We start from the raw sequence: 23,390 nt of genomic DNA, 5'->3' as shown, positions 1-23,390 counted from the left end.
CAATTGGGAATGAAATTGTTAGTCAATGGGGTCAAGCGATAGCATCCTTTTCTTTAATGATTTACGGAAAATGCCAAGTATAATTTTCTGAATTGGCTTAATGGGAAATAACGACTATGCTACATTAGAATTCATGAGGTATAACAAATATACAAATAGTCGTGATAAAAGAAACTACTTCTCAGTAGTACATATACCTCTTCGGCAGCCTGTCTCATGAACTGCTTCGCAGCATCGGTCCAGATAGCAGGTACAGTGATGATCCAGGTTATGTTTTCTTTTACAACTTTTTGTCCTTTTTCACGCATTAACTTTTCTGCTTCTTTTTTCAGATATTTGATTGACATGGAAAATATGTCAAAAGCGGTCTTTTTCTTGCCAAGTACATCTTCTATCATCGTATCTCGTTTCAAAATCTAAAACAATTCAGTTGTTTTGTTAATATCATGGTAGTATAACAGCTAAAAAAGAAAAGACAGACTTTTTTTTACCTATTGTAAATATTAAAAAAAAATATGAACTTTATACCACGAACGAGAAATTTTCCCAAGGCTGATTGACAAAATGAACGGTTCTATAAAGTATTTTCTCTACTGACATCTAAACTGTCAAAATTTTGAATTTTCATAAACATGGTTTGTCTAAAGCACAGTAACTCGAGCTTCCAAACCGTGAAACTGCAAACATAGAAACAAAACCAGTATGGGGCAACAAGAACACTGATTTGTGTTCACTCGGTATATATTTATTCAAAAATTGAAGAACCTCCAAGTTTTATTATTAATTGTACTTGACTATGTATACGTTCAAAACTGCATAGTGGCAGAATGAATAGCAAATTCTAACTTATATATATTGGTCAGGTAATTAATAGCCTTAGACAGGCAATCAGGAAAAAAAAAGACGTAGAGCCAATATCTGTATATATTATATTTCACATCCTTTTTTGGATTTAACAGCTCTTCATTTTTTTAAGTAAGTTTATTTTCAAATAATTAAGCCTCGAGCATCACTTAATAGACAGTTTTTGAAAATTAGTACAGTTAATGTTATGGCAATTTTCTAAACCTCATGAAATATACACTACATTTCACAGTATTGCTGCTTCATATGGGTACTTTAAGTTTCTAACCACATTAGAACAATCAATTCTTGAACATGTTCCTATACTAGAAATGCATAAAGATGGTAACTACATTTTGACCAATTTTCAGAAAAATATATCCATGTTGGTAAATAACAAAATTACAAAATTCTCTAAAATTTGTGATGTTTTATTAAAACTGTGTTCAACAATAATGCATATCTACATACCTCTGAGGAGTGCAGTTCCATTTTAAAATGTCTGCAGAAATACCATCTTGTATGATCGCCTCCGTTGCTTAACAAATCGTATTTTTCTTCTGCTTCATATCCAAAAGAGCCAAAGTTGCCGTCAGGTTGTAAAAGTATGCTTGTTGGTGTCTTAAACGACTGTAAGGCACTACCACTAGAACTGTGCCATTGTTTTGTTATTATCTTGGCGTGTTTCTTCTTTTGGGAGAAGGCAAATCCAGAATATGTAGTTCCAAAATCAATAGCGGCAATAATAGGTGTTGGGTCTAAAAGTATGAAATTTGTAAACTTTTAAAGTATAAACTGTACCAATTTTGCTGCACCAGATGCGCATTTCGGCAATCAATGTCTCTGCAGTGATGCTCGAGGCCAAAATATTTGAAATTCAAAGCATATTAAAAAGATGAAGAGCTATATTTAAACCAAAAAGGACAAACAAGTATAACCAAAGTATGTACCATCTCGACATGGAGTATTTTTTTTTACTATAGGTGTAATACCACCAAATCAAGTATGTCACATCCGGTTGCATACTAAAATGGGTCGAAAAAAATATTGCCTTGAATTTGACAGTTGTAGGAAATTTATGCTACATTTCATTGCTGTAAAATAATATCTGTGTCATAGACATATATCTTGGGTGTTTCAAAGCATCATTATTTTTTTATCTGGTGTTTCTACAGAATATTTTGGAAACTTGAGGTTACATGGTTACTAAAGCTAAAGCTTGTACACAGGAAGAAAAAGGGTAAACATTTGATTGGTTAAATTCCAGTGGTGGTTATTTTCTTATATGAAATGAAACGTTATGTGAATTTTTTTCTATAGTACTGGACGGGATAAAACTTTACTCATGTCAAGTATTTCTTTATTTGAAACAAAGATAAAATATGCACATTTTTTTCAAAAGTGCAAATTAATAACAAAGACTAATAGGGGAAAATCAATGGTGGTATTACACCTTATAAACCAGGTCATATACTGTATTTTTCTCATTTTGATATCAATATTTTAGTCATGTAAGGGATAAGAAATATCTCACTGGCACTTTGATTCTTCAGAATTAACGTTGCAAATTCAAAACTTATACTTTTCATTCTGAAAATTCACGATTGTTATAAAGTAAAGCTATGATTTAAATAGAACCCCTAAGACAGCAAACAGAATCAGATTTTCATAGCATACAATGTTAACGTTAATGCAAAATGTCAAGAATTTTATTTAGATTACATATTATCAAAATAATTAATGTCAACAGGTTGAAAATTGCAGTGATTGGAATTATTTATAAATCCAGTAAAATTTTCAAAATCTGAAAAGATAGCAGCAATCTGGCACAATAACCTAAGTAGGACATTAATATGTAAGAACAGATAGTAATAAAATGTCAATTTTAGAAGTATTTGACAAAACATTGTTCATTAACTGTTTCAACAAACTGGTAATTTAGATTTAAATACAATAATATCCGAAAAGATTTGAAACGGTAGGATTGGCAAATCGTGTACAAATTATAATATTTCGTGCGTGTAGTTCGTTAGTCATCAACGGAATATCCAAGGGAAAAAATGATATATAATATATATCCGGATATGGTGTACTAATTTTTGCACCTTTTGTTTGCGGTATTCGATCTTTTCCGCAAGTTTATTGTTTTCTGTTTGGTATTAAATTAATAATTTTAAAAGATCTATTTTGTAACGTCTTGTGATCCGTTTATTTGGCAATCGCCAATGGCAGTCAGCAGGGTTAAAGAACATCTGTTGTTCGACCTGTTAGTCAAATGCGTTTTGTTAAAATATACTTTTTCACTTTTTTGGTCTTTTGGAAAATGTTGTTTGTGCTGTATTTAGACCCCTATATCAAGGAATTTGTTTTGCATGCACACGTATAAAAATTGCGGATTTTATCCAACGCAATCATAGGTTTGAACGTTGTTTTCAATTTAGACTTGTATATATACAAGTCTAAATTGAAAACAACGTTCAAACCTATACAAGTCTAAATTGAAAACAACGTTCAAACCTATGATTGCGTTGGATAAAAACCATATATATATATATATATATAAGTCTAAATTGAAAACAACGTTCAAACCTATGATTGCGTTGGATAAAAACCGCAATTTTTATACGTGTGCATGCAAAACAAATTTCTTGGTAGAGGGGTCGAAATACAGCACATTTTCCAAAAGACCAAAAAAGAGAAAAAGTATATTCTACCAAAACGCATTTGACTTGCAAGTCGAACAACGGATGTTCTTAAACCCTGCTGACTGCCATTGACGATTGCCAAATAAACGGATAACCAGATGTAACAAAATGGATCTTTTAAACTATTAATTTAATACCAAACAGAAAACAATAAAGTTGCAGAAAAGATGGTATACCGCAAACAAAAGGTGCAAAACTTAGTACACCATATCCGGATTTCGACAATTAATGTCTCTTCAGTGATGTTAGGAATCGAAACGGTATTTAGAAGGCCATATAATTTACCTCAATTTAGGATAGACTCTTGAATTGTGAAGAGTCGAAATAGTATGAACGGATCATATAAACCCGAAGGCAAATATAATACAAGCCCGAACGAAAAAATACAAACAAGTGTAAATTGAAAACAACGTTTAAACCTTTGATTGCGTTGGATAAAAATCGCAATTTTTATACGTGTGCATGCAAAACAAATTACTTGGTAGAGGGGTCTAAATACAGCACAAACAGCATTTTCTAAAAGACCAAAAAAGTGAAAAAGTATATTTTAACAAAACGCATTTGACTAGCAGGTCGAACAACGGATGTTCTTAAACCCTTTTGACTGCCATTGGCGATTGCCAAATAAACGGATCACCAGATGTAACAAAAAAGGATCTTTTAAACTATTAATATAATACCAAACAGAAAACAATTAACATGCGGAAAAGATGGTATACCGCAAACAAAAGGTGCAAAAATTAGTACACCATATCCGGATTTCGACAATTAATGTCTCTTTAGTGATGTTAGGAATCGAAACGGTATTTCGAAGGCCATATAATTTACCTCAATTAAGGATAGACTCTTGAATTTCGAAGAGTCGAAATAGGATGAACGGATCATATAAACCCGAAGGCAAATGTAATACAATATATATATATATAGATTCTACCGCTGTATCGAGTGTGATACGATATTTATCCACTCCAGGCAGTTAAATTTTCAAATTTAAAACGTGGGGCTCGCCGAGCGATTGAAATATTTAGAATTAACTTTCGAGAGTGAATAAATATCGTTTTGCATAAGATTTGTTGGTAGAATCTGTTTCTCTAATGATTTTTAAACGATATGCAGACAAATTCAATCCTTCCTTTCGAATAATCTGCAAAAGCATGCGTTCTTTCTATGTGACGTCATCAGACATGGTCGCCTTTTTTCATGACGTCGCAATAGGAAATTCAGTTGAAAGCAAGAAAACTTGACGTCATAATCGAATTTTGACCAACGAAGAACTGAGATCAATAGAACCACACGTTGGTTGAATAAAAATAATCAACAGGTTAGGAAAAGGATAAATCGTGCAAGAATTAGAGAAATTTATTCTATAATAATCCAATTTTAACACACAATTAGAATTTCATTCTTACTGAAAATATATATTGCTGGGAGAAAGTCTGAACAAAGGGCACGAAAAAAGGCAATATATAAATATATATTTTTTCATCAGCATCCGTTATTCATGTTTGTCTAAAGGGAGGAATCAAAATGTGAATCATGTTTTTGTTTGGATAGCTGAATTACAATTATCTGCCTCATTTAGGCTTATTTTATTTAAGTTGTTAAAAAAAATAGTTTCTTATTACACTCAATAAAAGCTGATTATCTTTAATTATCTATTTTACTGAAGTATAATGTAAACATAACAATATCAAATATAATTGATAAAAAAAACTTTCAATAGCTAAAAACTGAACATTTAACGTATAACTTTGACGGAATCTATAAAAACTAGTTACCTGTCAGCTCCTGGATGTATGGTTCGCTTGGAAGTCGACGATATAATGGTCTGTCTGTTTTCACATATTTTTCCTCAAAAACTTCCTTCTTTCTTTTTAAAGAAATAATGCTTAGTGATTCTAAAATTGAAATTCAAATATTTAACTGCATAATCAGATTTACTGATTACTTACCTTAATGCAAGATATATTACCCTGTCGAAGTAACCAGTTCATTTGATTCTTTCAATCAATTTTTTTTTTACTTTGCTGCTTTGTCTTCTTAATCAACTTATGATGTTTGAACATTGGTAAACTACTGTTGCCTTGGTTTTATATGGCGTCTAACTTAAATATCCGATTAAATTAAAGTACATGTATGTTGGCTTGGCTTGTTTATATACAAGTATAAAACTGGTACGTATGGAACTGTGGTCGACTCACGAAAGAGTTACTAGCTATACGAATAAGGAGAAGTGGTAACATTATCAACGAGATACATATAAATCAGACACAAAATGGCGAGGATGTAAACAGCTATAGATCATCGTACTGCCTTCAGCATACTACTTTTATTATTCTTCCCTTAGTTTATTTATTTTGTATTTGCATTGTTTCATAGATCAAATTTATTTGTTCAGTGTATGTTCACTGGTGTTAATATGTCTTTTGTTTGAGTTAAGCCATTTCAATTGATATTTTATAGTGTGTTTTTCTATGTTGTGATGTTACACTATTGTTTCAGATAAGGGTGAAGGTTTGGTACCATTAAAACGTTTAAACCCGCTGCAATTGTTTGCACCTGTCCTAAGTCAGGAATCTGATGTTCAGTAGTTGTCGTTTGTTGATGTTGTTCGTAAGTGTTTGAATGGTTTTACACTAGTAATTTTTGGGGCCCTTTATAGCTTGCTGTTCGGTGTGAGCCAAGGCTCCATGTTGAAGACCGTACTTTGACCTATAATGGTTTACTTTTATAAATTTTGACTTGGATGGAGAGTTGTCTCATTGGCACTCATACCACATCTTCTTATATCTATATATAGTAGAGATATAAACCCCCCGGCATAACAAATTGCGAAACAATTAAAAAACGGCCTTATTTTTGCAAATAGATGAAAAAGGAAAACAGTTATGACAGACAGCAACCAACGACAACCCTTGGGCTACAAGGTCCTGACTTATGACAGTCAATAAAAGACAAGACCGGGTTAATAATAATAGTGAGTGTATAGCACTACCCTAACCTAGACAATTGTTCAACACCATAACCGAAGACCAAATGTAGAAATCAGTCGGAAAGGGATAGACTCGTCAGACCAAATTGTTCCTTTCAACAGAAGAAATATTTCTTAATGATCCTAAATTTTATAGTTAAGTATGAACATTTAATGTTTTAATGTTTAATGTTCGCTTGACATTATGCTTCAAATTTTCAATATAAAATGTTCAAAGAATGTTTAAATTATATATTTCTAGGAAAAGAAACCGATGGTGGAAAAGGTCAGAAGACTGTTCATTCTGAAGTTCATTGAAGGAAGACAGAGATCACTGGTGATATGAAAATAAAAGTTTATCAAAAGACTCCGATTTCTTTTTAAATTAACAAACAAATTGTTTGGTCGTTCGCTGTTATATTTTCCACGTTTTTTTTAGCATGTTAATATTCACACTACCACAATATTCAAACTACCACTTAAATGAAATTCAACTGACGAAATCTAAACAAATTAGCTATAACATATATCTTACTATCAGTTTCCATTCTAACTGTGAATGAACAATGAACCATGTTTTTGTCCTCAACTAGACTGGTTTCAAAATACGATGCATCTGCAATAAAAAAAAACAAATAAACAAATCCCTCTCTCAGATCTTAATTTGTATATTTCATTTCATATTATTATGAAGCTTTTAAAAATATCACAATTTGACTCAACCAAATTGTATGCTAAACATATTTTTACTAACGGACACAACAAGCAGATGCTACACCCTATTTCATTTAAACTTTGAGTTGAGACCAAACATCAGGTATATTATTGCATATCTTCAACGATATATTAAAGACAGTGCAATGTTTACCGAAAGCAGGGTTAGCAAAAAAGAAAATACGAGTAATGAACAATTACGGTCCTAAATTCAGACGTTATTCATAAAGTTAACAATAACAGCGAGTACTGTTAGATCGGTACTTTTTGTCTGCAATATTTTTGTTTGCTGTATTTTATGCTTTGTTTCGATCTGATGAGACACCCCCTTTTAAACAGCATCTTATATTTTGCTGTTACACCATTGTCCCGGGTTAGGAATGAGCACTAGCAAACATATAAATGCCACATTTTGTAGGTGCTTGTCTTAAGTCTGGAGCTTGTTATATAATGGTTGTCGTTTGTTACTTTCTGTCATATTTGGGTTTTTTTCACTTTTTATATATAAACAGGCTCTTGGTCATTTTGGCATGTGCCTTTTATAGCTAACTATACGGTATGGATCGTCCTCATAGTTGAAGGCCGTTTGATAACCTATAGTTGCTAATATCTATGTTATTTGGTCTCTGGTTGATATTTGTCTTCTTCACAATCATATTAGAGTTATAAAGCTTGTCACATTGCCACACTGACATAAAACATTCCAGTTATTTCGGAAAGAGTATTAATTAGATATAAGCAGATGTGGTATGATTGCCAATGAGACAACTCTCCATCCAAGACACAATTTGCAAAAGTAAAACCATTATAGGTCAAAGAACGGTCTTCAACACGGAGCCTATGCTCTCATCGAACAGCAAGCCAAAAAGCATGTTTTATTAAAGAATATATCAAATAATTATAATGTACTGAAAATGAATGTTTCAAAATGATTAACAAGATTTTACTTCAAGTGCTGTCTTTGTTGTTCTTTGAAGACAAGGCTATGTCTCATTTGCACACCAAAATGAATTTCAAAAATCCCCCGATTACTCAAAATAATCACATCACTTACTCTTTAAAAGTCAAAATCTTTGCAGTACTCATTTCACCAACCCCAACCTCGTAAAATGGGTGTAGCACTGACGCTGTACGTTGTATTTCGCGTTTAAATACTTTTCATCATGTATGACAGGGATCACACGTCATGAAAGGTCAAAATAAACGTTTGCAGACATTAAACCCAACCTTCAGGATGGGTCTCAACAGAACATCTGAAATCATCTAAGATAAACTTTGCCTGAGAAAGTTGCAACCTTATTACACATACATACTTTATAAACAAGAAGTTTACAGTCAACCTTTTAATCATATAAATACCGAAGCACTAGTTACTGTCACCCTCGGGAACGGATAGTTACATCATGACTCATACTTACAAGACTCTTGCAACATCACTTAAATACCTAAGACCTATGTATTGACCATAACACTGGTGTACGAATCATAATTCCAACAGTGCCAACTTTGACGTACTTTCTCATCGATAGAAATCAAACGTGTCTTTCCTATTATTACACAACCTCTGCACAACATAAATCAGTACCTATTACATCTGAGATCTTATTATCAAGCACATTTTACTCAATCGTTCCTACGTCAGATACCCCCGCAATACCCCTAACCTGAAACCTGAAATTACAATCAACACCTCCATAACCTATGATTTCGTAACAATTGCTTCCTTATCAGTTATAGTTCTGTCAATCATTCCCACACATGAAACCTTTACGTTTACCATTACCTTACACCTGAAATTTCAATCCATCACATCTCCATCTTCTGATTTCGCAGCAATTGCGACTTTGTTCATTACATTTTCTTAAATCACTTCCACACTTCCAGAGAATTCGGTATTATTGTTTCAGACACCCTGGTCTTTTATATAAAAAAAAGCTCAGACACCCCAGACCTCTGTTCAAATCATTTCTAGACCCCAGACTTTTGACGTACTTTCTCTTTTCTCTATAAAAATCCATATCATTACATGAAAGACCCAATCATTGCATTACCTTTAATAATGAAGTGATTTGGTCTTTCATCTAACTGACCGTTTCCACATTCCTCTACTTTCGTGTCAACTAATACCAAGTCTAAACCTTCGAATCTATTACTGTTTCATTCGATCCAACATCTAGATAATTGTATCAACTACTTCAAAACACCATAAATTACATCAATCACTGATACTTAGAAGTGGGCATAATTGTTTAGGAAGAATGAGCAATTTGCCTGGATAGTCATATGTTTCTGAATGGTTTCCTTTATCTAATCGTTCTTTATCTAATTGTCAGGTATACGTATAATTAGTATAACAAACGCTGATAAACGTACAGTATCCCTTCTGATTTTAATTGCAATATTTTTGTCTTGCAAAATTTAGCATGAAAATTTGTATAAAAAATATGACAAAATATTTCAATTTATTACCTTTCGACGATCTTAGTGTGTGATCATCACATGTATGTTTCGTTAAAACAACATACTTTTTGGTTGCAAAAACATTTTCAAATGATCGAAGGACTTCATCATTCAACAAAACATACTGCATAAAAAGATGCGCTCTATCTCTCCTTGATTTGCCACATTCTGGTGTTAATATATTCCGGATGTGATGAGGGATCCTCTCGTCGTCAAATTTTGCCACTGTTTGAAGCATCGTCGAACTAACCATCTCATCCAGGATCATTTCGTAGTTTTGAGGGTCTTTGTATGTGTCTCTCAAACAATCTATATCAAATGAAACTCAATATTTTAATAAAACATAATAAATTGAATTTAGTACACACAGATTTTTTTCTCATAAAGTTTCATAGTGCTCAGCAAAATACTCAATTGGTTCTGTTCATGGAACAAGGTAATAAGGTACACATGTCAATTTCCCAAAAAGATTTGTCATGAAGTAGTAAGACAGTATAGATGCAGGTAAATGGTTAAAAGTATCAGATGAAACCAATTGTTTATGAAATTTCAGTGCATTCTAGCCTGAAATGTTATTGGTTCTGTTTTTATGAAATAAATTAACAATTAAATTCTACCAAATAATCTGTTTATGTATGGCAAAACTGAGATCGCAACAATTACTTTTCGCTTGCAGGTAGATTTCATGCAGATGAATGTTTTCAACTTCTAAATGAATGACATGTAATTATCTATACTACTAAAGGAAGAGCCGCATCTCCTCTGAAACCATACAAAGTCGGAAATATTTGTGATATAACGTATTAATAAAGTGTTTTGTACTTCCTAAATTTGTCTTTGAAATAATCTTTTTTCCACAGAAAACGCCAATTTTTTAGAAAATAACCCAATTCGGAGACCGTTATCGATCCCTGTCTTATACGCTTTCGCGCATGATCAGTCGACGTACTCCCCGCGAAATTTAAAAACTCTTCGTTTCAACACTTGTCCAATTGTACATCTTCTAGTATATATACTAATTTTTGAACCTTTTGTTTGCGGTATACCATCTTTCCCGCACGTTTATTGTTTTCTGTTTGGTATTAAATTAATACTTAAGATCCATTTTGTTACATCTGGTGATCCGTTTATTTGGCAATTGTCAATGGCAGTCAGCAGGGTTTAAGAACATCCGTTGTTCGACCTGCTAGTCAAATGCGTTTTCTTAAAATATACTTTTCACTTTTTTTGTCTTTTGGAAAATGTTGTTTGTGCTGTATTTAGACCCCTCTACCAAGAAATTTGTTTTACATGCACACGTATAAAAATTGCGGTTTTTATCCAACGCAATCATAGGTTTGAACGTTGTTTTCAATTTAGACTTGTTTATATTTTTTCGTTTGGGCTTGTATTATATTTGCCTTCGGGTTTGTATGATCCGTTCATCCTATTATGACTCTTCGAAATTCAAGAGTCTATCTTAAATTAAGGTAAATTATATGGCCTTCCAAATACCGTTTCGATTCCTAAAGTCACTGAAGAGACATTAATTGTCGAAATCCGGATATGGTGTACTAATTTTTGCACCTTTTGTTTGTGGTATACCATCTTTTCCGCACGTTTATTGTTTTCTGTTTGGTATTAAATTAATAGGTAAGATCCATTTTGTTACATCTGGTGATCCGTTTATTTGGCAATCGTCAATGGCAGTCAGCAGGGTTTAAGAACATCCGTTGTTCGACCTGCTGGTCAAATGCGTTTTGTTAAAATATACTTTTTTACTTTTTTGGTCTTTTGGAAAATGTTGTTTGTTCTGTATCTAGACCCCCTCTACCAAGAAATTTGTTTTGCATGCACACGTATAAAAATTGCGGTTTTTATCCAACGCAATCATAGGTTTGAACGTTGTTTTCAATTAAGACTTGTTTATATTTTTTCGTTTGGGCTTGTATTATATTTGCCCTCGGGTTTGTATGATCCGTTCATCCTATTACGACTCTTCGAAATTCAACAGTCTACCCTAAATTGAGGTTAATCATATGGCCTTCCAAATATCGTTTCGATTCCTAACATCACTGAAGAGACATTAATTGTCGAAATCCGGATATGGTGTACTAATTTTTGCACCTTTTGTTTGCGGTATACCATCTTTTCCGCACGTTTATTGTTTTCTGTTTGGTATTAAATTAATAGTTAAGATCCATTTTGTTACATCTGGTGATCCGTTTATTTGGCAATCGCCAATGGCAGTCAGCAGGGTTTAAGACCATCCGTTGTTCGACCTGCTAGTCAAATGCGTTTTGTTAAAATATACTTTTCACTTTTTTTGTCTTTTGGAAAATGTTATTTGTGCTGTATTTAGACCCCTCTACCAAGAAATTTGTTTTGCATGCACACGTATAAAAATTGCGGTTTTTATCCAACTCAATCATAGGTTTGAACGTTGTTTTCAATTTAGACTTGTATATATATATATATATATATATATAAATAAAGTGCAAGACAATTACAATGGACAAAGTCTCTGAATTGTGAGTAAAAATTTATGTCTGATAGCACTAGTCAATATATGTTGATAATTTGCAGCATATCACTTAAGTGCATTCGCTCAACATAACTTATATTTATTGATGAGTAATATTTCTTTTACATGCATTCTAATTTTTTTATGTTTGTTTTTTGTTTATTTTTCGTTTCGTTAATTTGTCATTGACCAATGCATCACAAACAATCCGATCAGTTACTATGAAGATATTATTTACCAATTTCTGTTGCGTTTGCAGGTTATGATCTTTTATCACGTGATATGGCATATTTTCATAATCTATAATGGTCTTGATAGAGTTTACAGGGCAAATAATAGTAAGCAAAAAATTAAAGAATAAACAGCGTGATAATATATAAAGAAAAGGAAATAATGGGCCCACTAATAAATAATATAGAAAATGGTCTAAATAATTTAAGACCACAGCAACGAAGACTTAATTATTCAGACCCTCATGTGTTGTTCGAGAATTTAGAAATCAAAGACTTAATAGAACACAAAAATGATTCAGTCTAATTTAACAAGTTCAAAGAAGAAAACAAACGTTGTATGAAAATAAACTTTACTACCAGTTTGTGAATGTACGCTGTTTAACTTTCATGTACTTCTAGTGAAAAAAAAACATCCATTATCAATCTCTCATAACTTCATTTTGAAATTCTGGGATTCTTATAAACCACCTGCGCGGGAAAACCTATAGTCACTATCAAAAGGGAAAACAAAACAACAAAAAAGTTAGTTTCAATAACAGAATATATAAATGAATGATTCCATTTTTAAATATAAAACGTACCTATACAAAGTAACTTCTCCATCAATCTACCGCCGATAAATTTCTGTCCAGTAGCCATTAATCCATCAATCAAATCTTGAATTGTTACTTCCCCCAACTTATGCTTCAGGATAGTAAGAAATCTATTTGCCTGTTGTCGTCTTCCAGGTAGATCCATTATTTTCTGTCTTTCCAGGACAGTCATTGCATCACGATCTATGAAATATTCGATTATCTTTTTCACTTCCATTTCTTCAGCCAAATATGTCCAGTTATCTTCAAGTTGTTGTTGTTCTTTTGTAAGGTCTGATGATTTCTTCACTGAAACGACATAAACACATCTACATTATTTTACGAGTAATGGAGAATAATGATTGAGACATATCTAAACTATTTCTTTTCTTATTGTTTTAAGTCTAAAATTTCAATAGCTTATTCATGTTTTAGGAAACAAAGTAGTATACTTCAAGACAGTAGAGCTTTCTTTGTGTATTTTTCTTATTCATGCTTGACATTGAACACAACTGAGAAAATAATTACGAATTATAGGCTATGTACAAGTTAAATAACATCGTTGTCAATCAATCGCAACAAAATTTCAACACTATAATTATTTTCAATTAGAGACACTGGGGCGTATCTTAATTTCCAAGTCTTAAGTGACACTGACCTCTCCATGCAGGATCTCCAAATACATTCTTGATCTCATTAACTTCAATGGTAACATCAATCTCCTTCTGTATCAGGTTTTTCACATCTGATTGATAAATCAGCTGATATATAAATTCCTCTAAAAGTTTCTGCTTCTCTTCCTCTGATGACTTCCGCCATATATCTGGAGATATCGGATGAACCAATAATAGCACAGATCCTTGTTTAATATTGCTCACTGATAATTTTGCAAATTGGCGACACAAATTATCAATGTCGGCGTGTCTGGCAAGTTGTAATTCTATCGCACTTGCATTTATACCATTGACTCTTATGCTCATTTTATAGGTGGTGTCATACAGGACTCTTTCTGGAAATACTAATATAAAATATTTGGATTTAAAGTATCATATAGGTACTCTGTATTTGGTATTGTTAAAGTTTATTCCGATAGTTTAAGATAGGTTTTTGGCTTTTTCTTTCGTTGCCAGGTCAAAAGTTTCTAGTTTAATTAGATGCCTTGATATTAAGTTACTGAAACTATCTTTTATCTTTTGGCTAAATTGAATTTTGGATGCAGGATTGGCTGCTCGTTCATCTGTCAAAGCTGACTAATTTTTAAATCATTATATTAATATTTATTTATGAGCAACTCCTTACCAAAGAAGACATGTTGCCACAAAACGCCAAAAAAATCAAATATCTTTCAAGAAAGTTTGCTCATTTTTAATCTTTAAAAAAATGTTTGTAAATACTAGTACTCTTTTCTGGACTGATATATCAATTTATTAGTAAAAATAGTATCTTTTTATAGGAATTTTCACTATTTTCTAATTTTTCTCAGTTCAAGTGTAAACTCGCCTACTATCATACTATTTTAATTTTACAGAGATGATCACCTGGAATTATTAACGTATAACAATTTGTTTACAGTTATGTACAAAGAAAATCTTCTTACATCATAGTTTACGTCTTTGGATTAATAATCCAACTTGAATTAACGCCCACCAATCTATCCAAGTAATATTGAAAACTCAAACAAGTTCCTTTACCTTCACTACAAACCAGTAAAAGTCTGAAATGGCCTATATCTGTACTCAACTGTACTGATTTTTACTCGACCAGTCTGAATTGGTCTGAAAGTTACTTGATAATACTCGACTGTAGTCTGAACCATACTTTACAGTTTGATCTTGCACTCGACCTTTACTCAACCAATACTTAACTATTTTGTTTGCGTCTGAACCATGCTCGACCTAGTCTGAACCATGCTCGACCTAGTCTGAACTATACTCGACCTAGTCTGAACCATACTCGACCTAGTCTGAACCATACTCGACCAAATCTTAACCAACCTAGACCTATTTTTGTATCTATCTATTGTATTTCATCAATTTAGGAACTGTTTTACCAGCTATTTTCCCTGGCTAGAAATTTGAACAACAATTTGAAATTAAAAATGTATTCAATATGAAAACCAAAATTTCACAATAAACATAATATAACTTCAACACCATATTCATCAACACTTAAAATTGAGAATGGAAATGGGGAATATGTCAAAGAGACAACAACCTGACCATAGAAAAGACAACAGCCGAAGGCCACCAATGGGTCTTCAATGCAGCGAGAAACTCCCGCACCCGGAGGCGTCCTTCAGCTGGCCCCTAAACAAATAAGTATACTAGTTCAGTGATAATGGACGTCATACTAAACTCCAAATTATACACAGGAAACTAAAATTAAAAATGATACAAGACTAACAAAGGCCAGAGGCTCCTGACTTGGGACAGGCGCAAAAATGCGGCGGGGTTAAACATGTTTTTTGAGATCTCAACCCTCCCCCTATACCTCTAGCCAATGTAGAAAAAACAAACGCACAACAGTACGCACAGTAAAACTCGGTATAAGAGAAGTCCGAGTCTGATGTCGGAATAGGAAACAAAAGAAAATAAACAAAATGACAATAATACATAAATAACAACAGACTACTAGCAGTTACTGACATGCCAGCTCCAGACCTCAATTAAACTGATTGAAAGATTATGTCTTCATCATATGAATATCAGGCACAATCCCTCCTGTTAGGGGTTTAGTATTAGACCGTCATAAAATATATGAGAAGAACATAACCCGTGTCATGTCAACAACTGGTTTTAGAATAAATGTGTTAATTCCGATGCAAAGACCCTATAAGTGAATCAATATTAAAGCCAAAATATGCAATCTTTAATGACCTGACAACAGTATCGTAACTATATCCCTTCTTAATAAGTCTGTTTAAAGGTTTTGTTAGCTTTTGAGGTGAATACTGACATTTTTGTGCTTTGTAAAGAATATTACCAAAACAGATTGGATGTGAAATACCCGAACGTATAAGATGTCTGCATGTTGAGTTATATTTACGAATGATGTCCTTATACCGATGATAAAATTTAGTAAATGTTTTGACTAGTTTATGATATCGAAAACCCTGGTGTAATAATTTTTCAGTAATACATAAATTTCTCTCGCTAAAATCTAATACGTTGTTACATACACGAGCGAATCGTACGAGTTGAGATATATAAACACCATAAGATGGTGACAAGGGAACGTCACAATCTAAAAATTGATACTTACATATTTATATCACCTTTAAAATAAAAAATAAAACAAGCTGATCAAATAATCTCAAAACTGAATTGTGACTAATATTTTCAATGTTATTCAAAATTTTTGGAATGTTTCAGATATATTTTATGGTTACTGGACAATTTTCACCATTTACTTAAGCCTTGTATAGATTTATGGTGTCAGTTTAGTTCAGTTAATAATGCAGTGAACATTTTTTTTTATTAAAATATATTTAAAATAGTATATAAAGCAACTTAATAAATTTTAATAATCACACCTTTGTTTTGTAAAACAAAGAATTTAATATAATCATGATAATAGAATTAATAACAATCCTTGATAATCTTTTAAAAAAGGAAATGTGTTCCAAAGTTGCAGTAAAAATTTATTTCAATTAAATTTAAATAATTTTTGTCAAAATTAAAGACATGGCATACAAGAAGCACTTTAATAAGGTTTAATTACCTCTGTACATGTGTGTTTTACAGGTAAAAAGAAAGCCCTATTTTTCTTAAACTCGTGTATTACTTATCTAGTGAATTCAAAAGGCCTTGCAATTTAAGTTTTACAGGATGTTGCAATTTTTAATGAATGTTATTTAGAATTTAATACTCTCTGACCAGGTGTGATCTTTTTAATGAGTTTTCCCCAAGCAGGAGGTATTACTTTATACATTACCATTAATCAGAAGATAAATTGTATTCATTTCTTTAATTTTTTATCCCTTTTTGATATATATTATATATAATATATCCCAAATTATAATAAGAATAGATATATTTCTCATATAAGGTTAAACAATTTCAGTGGTTTTTTGGCTGTTGTTAACCTCATTAAAAAGATAATTATATAACTATTGTATGTAACCATGAAACCTATGTAGTTTTTATTTAGGAATTTAGGAAAATTGAGTTTTAAAAAAAAAAAAAAACACATGCCAAACACGAAGCACCTTAATCGTGTTAATAAGGTTTTATTACCCTCAGTATAGGTGTGGTTTTTAGGTAAAAGAAAAACTTTTTTTTAACATAACTCTAAAACTTTAAAATTAATATAATTAAATTATTATATAAGATAATTTGATTTAACTATCTCTATTTGATAAATTTGAGAATCATGTAAGGATGTAAAAATCTGTTTTATATGTATCTTTATTTTATTGTGGCTGTTGTCATGTCAGTTACAAAGAAATATATTTTAACAGTTAAAATTAAAAAAAAGTAGAGGTTATTTGGTCAAGTATGGTTCAGATTGGTCGAATATTGTTCAGACCTTTGGTCGAGTATGGATTAGACTGAAAGAAATGGTCGAGTTCAGGTCGAGAATGAGTTAAGACTGTTTCAGACTGGTCGAGTAATAGTTCAGACTATTTTCCACGGCAAAGATAAGGGTCAAGTACAAATCAGTACAGTCGAGTATGGTTAAGACTGGGGTCGAGTAATGTCGAGTAAAATTCAGACCAATTCAGACTGATCGAGTAAAAATCAGTACAGTCGAGTACAGATATAGGCCATTTCAGACTTTTACTGGTTTGTAGTGCTTTATTACAAAGCAATTCAAATTCAAAGAATCGAATGACTATTTTTTTTTTAACTTTGCTGTTTAGAAGAAAAAGAACAAAGTGTTTAAACATCGCGACATATTATTGTCATAGTTCATGATAGGCTAAAAATGTTAAGTCTCCTTAAAGTTATTGTTTATGATCTTTCATAGCATAACAGTTTACAATCATGGTGTATGCAATCCAATGTGATAAAGACGATGCGTATTTATCAACTCTTCACGGTTCTAATTTACAATTTAACTTAATTTGATTTATATAGTAAATGTTTGAACATCAAGACAGTATCATAATAAAATTTTCTCAAATTGTCCTACCTTGTGGTACCCTTTTTCCTTTGTGTTGAATTAAAGATAATAGCAATACGTATTTTTTATCTTGTAGTACTAAAATAAATCCTGGAATCCAGTCGGCGGATTCTTTCTTGCAAAGAATTTTAACCAAATCAGAATTCCTCTCTCTGTTTGGTTTGTCTGTATAGACAACTGTGTCGTGCTCATCCAAATTAAGGACGTAGTATTCCAACAGAGGGTCTAGTATATCAGTGTTCTCCAATTCTTTCACAATATCTTCGTAATGCTCCTGGATGTCTTTTATGTCAATATTATATGTAGTTAAAGGCGGGACAAATTTATCTAAATACATTAAAAAAAAGTATTAATAAATTGATGATTATGGCATATTTTAGTATTTTCTGTCTAATTACCTGATTAAAGTTTAAGACCCAAGAAAAGATAGAGATTGACATATTGCATACTTGAAACACTCGTATTTTCTTGAAGAGTATATGTTGACTTCTAGCTGTCTTTTGACTACAAGTTACTGTGTCGTTACGTTCCTGTCTAAATGACTGATACCCTTAACATTCTTTTATTCATTTTATAGTTTCCCAATTAAAAAAATGATGTCCATGTTAAACAACAAGAAATCCACACTATGAAAACGGTGTCTTTCTATGATATGTTCACTTACGTTCTATGTATACTCTGACATTCATTTTGAAACACCAAATGATACCAAAGATTCAGTTTGATATGTTAATTTTATTTTTCTATAATGATTTTGACTATTTTAATAACTGCTGTATTACAGAAGGACTTTGCAAACATAAGTTATTTAGAATGATACTACAATTCAAAAGTATGAGTATCTATTGTCTGTCCAAGGCATGATAACATTCCAAGAGTTTTGCTTATTTAATCAGAAAATATTGTTACAGACTGAAAATTTAACAGTTGTGTAGACGATAAAAAACTGAACGTCCTCCAGATCATTTTGCGACGGTATAGATCTGTTTGGTTTTGAAGACAAGCCAGCAGCAAATAACCGAACAGCTAGATTAAGCAAATACGAATCCATGGTGAGTCGAATGTATAATATTTTGTAGTCCGAGATTACTCTGACGTCCAACGGCTGTTTTGCCAGACAAGCTGGGGCCCAAGCTTGTCTGGCAAAACAGCCGTTGGACGTCAGAGTAATCTCGGACTAAATATTTTGATGAAATTCTATGAATTTGATATAGCTGTCTTGCATGCATGTCTATCAAAGTGTCCGAAAGATTACAACGAACTACTGCATTTCATGAAAATAGTGATGGTTCTGTTTATATTACACATTTTACGACAAATAAAGGTGTAATACCACCAAATCATAGTACGTCACATCCGGTTGCATACGAAAATAGGTCGAAAAGAAATATTCCCTTGAATTAGACAGTTGTAGGTAATTGATCCTACATTTCATTGCAGTAAAACACTTCTGGGTCATAAACATATATCTTGGGTATTTCAAAGCACCATTATCTTTTTATTTGGGGTTTCTATAGAACATTTTGGAAACTTGAGGTTACATGGTTACTAAAGCTTGTATACAGGTTAAAAAAGGGGGAAAATTTGATTGGTTAACTTCCAGTGATGGTTATTTTCTTATATGCAATGAAATGTTATGTGAAATTTTTTCTATAGTACTGGAGAGAATAAAACTTTACTCATGCCAAGTATTTCTTTATTTGAAACAAAGATAAATTCTGCACAATTTTTTGAAAAGTGCAAATTTAACAAAGACTAATAGGGGAAAATCAATGGTGGTATTACACCTAATATGGGAAGCTGTACATGCACCTTTGACCTTGTGAGTACTCTCATGTGTTAAAATTTCTTGCTATTTAAGTGAAATATTACAAATAATGAAATATTCTGAGTAGATTGAGTCTCCAAAACACATTTTATGAGAAAATTTCCTTGAAATAGGACTTTACCATGAATATTAGTTGACAGAACAAGCCATACTTAGAGCTTTGGGGAGCTTTTTCTCCTTATTTCTTATATTCTGCTATACTAGAAAAATTTTCCTAAGAAATACTTTAATAAATATATAGTTTTAAGTAAATGAAATTATTTTTAAAGCAGTAACAACAAATTATTCACCAAAAGAGAAGCTTTTTATGTCCCTCTCTGGAACGCGGCGTAAATTTAAGTTTTACGTAAGGACTTATCGAAACCACCTTGGAGACAGTAAACTTTTATACGGATAGTTCATTCAGATTGAATACTTCAATTAATCATTTATTATAACATTTCTATCATAAATGAGTGAAAGTTACCCTAAAATTTTTATTTATTGGCCTAAAAAGTAGAAATTTTGAAGAAATGAGAGGTATAAATGGACCATAAGAGACCTTATAAGGAAGACAAAGAGGTCCATTAGTAGTATTTATCATCCTAAAGTCATCTTTTGTATCATATTCAACTGTTTGTAGGCACATGAGATAAATATTTGATCATTTATTGGTCCACACTATATTCTATCATGATGTGGCTTGGTTTGGATTTTTCGAAGAAATTTTGCTCGAATCGCTGTAGATGTCATCTTACATTATACTAGATTTTTCTCAAACTATTGAACTGATTATGACAAAACTTGACAGGAATGCTTGAAATAACCAGTATTACAAAGGAAAAAAGTCACATTCAGTTTATTTAACAAAAAAGTCTTCTTTATGGGAAGCTGTACATGCACCTTTGACCTTGTGAGTACTCTCATGTGTTAAAATTTCTTGCTATTTAAGTGAAATATTACAAATAATGAAATATTCTGAGTAGATTGAGTCTCCAAAACACATTTTATGAGAAAATTTCCTTGAAATAGGACTTTACCATGAATATTAGTTGACAGAACAAGCCATACTTAGAGCTTTGGGGAGCTTTTTCTCCTTATTTCTTATATTCTGCTATACTAGAAAAATTTTCCTAAGAAATACTTTAATAAATATATAGTTTTAAGTAAATGAAATTATTTTTAAAGCAGTAACAACAAATTATTCACCAAAAGAGAAGCTTTTTATGTCCCTCTCTGGAACGCGGCGTAAATTTAAGTTTTACGTAAGGACTTATCGAAACCACCTTGGAGACAGTAAACTTTTATACGGATAGTTCATTCAGATTGAATACTTCAATTAATCATTTATTATAACATTTCTATCATAAATGAGTGAAAGTTACCCTAAAATTTTTATTTATTGGCCTAAAAAGTAGAAATTTTGAAGAAATGAGAGGTATAAATGGACCATAAGAGACCTTATAAGGAAGACAAAGAGGTCCATTAGTAGTATTTATCATCCTAAAGTCATCTTTTGTATCATATTCAACTGTTTGTAGGCACATGAGATAAATATTTGATCATTTATTGGTCCACACTATATTCTATCATGATGTGGCTTGGTTTGGATTTTTCGAAGAAATTTTGCTCGAATCGCTGTAGATGTCATCTTACATTATACTAGATTTTTCTCAAACTATTGAACTGATTATGACAAAACTTGACAGGAATGCTTGAAATAACCAGTATTACAAAGGAAAAAAGTCACATTCAGTTTATTTAACAAAAAAGTCTTCTTTATGGGAAGCTGTACATGCACCTTTGACCTTGTGAGTACTCTCATGTGTTAAAATTTCTTGCTATTTAAGTGAAATATTACAAATAATGAAATATTCTGAGTAGATTGAGTCTCCAAAACACATTTTATGAGAAAATTTCCTTGAAATAGGACTTTACCATGAATATTAGTTGACAGAACAAGCCATACTTAGAGCTTTGGGGAGCTTTTTCTCCTTATTTCTTATATTCTGCTATACTAGAAAAATTTTCCTAAGAAATACTTTAATAAATATATAGTTTTAAGTAAATGAAATTATTTTTAAAGCAGTAACAACAAATTATTCACCAAAAGAGAAGCTTTTTATGTCCCTCTCTGGAACGCGGCGTAAATTTAAGTTTTACGTAAGGACTTATCGAAACCACCTTGGAGACAGTAAACTTTTATACGGATAGTTCATTCAGATTGAATACTTCAATTAATCATTTATTATAACATTTCTATCATAAATGAGTGAAAGTTACCCTAAAATTTTTATTTATTGGCCTAAAAAGTAGAAATTTTGAAGAAATGAGAGGTATAAATGGACCATAAGAGACCTTATAAGGAAGACAAAGAGGTCCATTAGTAGTATTTATCATCCTAAAGTCATCTTTTGTATCATATTCAACTGTTTGTAGGCACATGAGATAAATATTTGATCATTTATTGGTCCACACTATATTCTATCATGATGTGGCTTGGTTTGGATTTTTCGAAGAAATTTTGCTCGAATCGCTGTAGATGTCATCTTACATTATACTAGATTTTTCTCAAACTATTGAACTGATTATGACAAAACTTGACAGGAATGCTTGAAATAACCAGTATTACAAAGGAAAAAAGTCACATTCAGTTTATTTAACAAAAAAGTCTTCTTTATGGGAAGCTGTACATGCACCTTTGACCTTGTGAGTACTCTCATGTGTTAAAATTTCTTGCTATTTAAGTGAAATATTACAAATAATGAAATATTCTGAGTAGATTGAGTCTCCAAAACACATTTTATGAGAAAATTTCCTTGAAATAGGACTTTACCATGAATATTAGTTGACAGAACAAGCCATACTTAGAGCTTTGGGGAGCTTTTTCTCCTTATTTCTTATATTCTGCTATACTAGAAAAATTTTCCTAAGAAATACTTTAATAAATATATAGTTTTAAGTAAATGAAATTATTTTTAAAGCAGTAACAACAAATTATTCACCAAAAGAGAAGCTTTTTATGTCCCTCTCTGGAACGCGGCGTAAATTTAAGTTTTACGTAAGGACTTATCGAAACCACCTTGGAGACAGTAAACTTTTATACGGATAGTTCATTCAGATTGAATACTTCAATTAATCATTTATTATAACATTTCTATCATAAATGAGTGAAAGTTACCCTAAAATTTTTATTTATTGGCCTAAAAAGTAGAAATTTTGAAGAAATGAGAGGTATAAATGGACCATAAGAGACCTTATAAGGAAGACAAAGAGGTCCATTAGTAGTATTTATCATCCTAAAGTCATCTTTTGTATCATATTCAACTGTTTGTAGGCACATGAGATAAATATTTGATCATTTATTGGTCCACACTATATTCTATCATGATGTGGCTTGGTTTGGATTTTTCGAAGAAATTTTGCTCGAATCGCTGTAGATGTCATCTTACATTATA

At 31.8% G+C, this 23,390-nt stretch overlaps 1 protein-coding gene across 1 annotated transcript in view; it reads right to left on the bottom strand.

Moving 5' to 3' along the window:
* The window catches only part of LOC127714474 (uncharacterized), a 78,222-nt gene that overhangs the window by 9,510 nt on the left and 45,322 nt on the right, over positions 1-23,390 (bottom strand). Inside the window, exons 5-12 of the mRNA XM_052220528.1 lie at positions 18,135-18,452; positions 13,660-14,019; positions 13,011-13,310; positions 9,703-10,002; positions 7,055-7,135; positions 5,327-5,446; positions 1,315-1,601; positions 198-416 (exon numbers count right to left, since the gene is read on the bottom strand). Of these exons, the coding sequence (XP_052076488.1) occupies positions 198-416; positions 1,315-1,601; positions 5,327-5,446; positions 7,055-7,135; positions 9,703-10,002; positions 13,011-13,310; positions 13,660-14,019; positions 18,135-18,452 (1,985 nt within the window). The remainder of the gene's footprint in view (positions 1-197; positions 417-1,314; positions 1,602-5,326; positions 5,447-7,054; positions 7,136-9,702; positions 10,003-13,010; positions 13,311-13,659; positions 14,020-18,134; positions 18,453-23,390) is intronic.

This window comes from Mytilus californianus, unplaced genomic scaffold (genome assembly GCF_021869535.1).
Source record: "Mytilus californianus isolate M0D057914Y unplaced genomic scaffold, xbMytCali1.0.p SCAF_9, whole genome shotgun sequence".
Taxonomy (NCBI): domain Eukaryota; kingdom Metazoa; phylum Mollusca; class Bivalvia; order Mytilida; family Mytilidae; genus Mytilus; species Mytilus californianus.
This window is presented reverse-complemented; position numbering and strand designations above follow the sequence as displayed.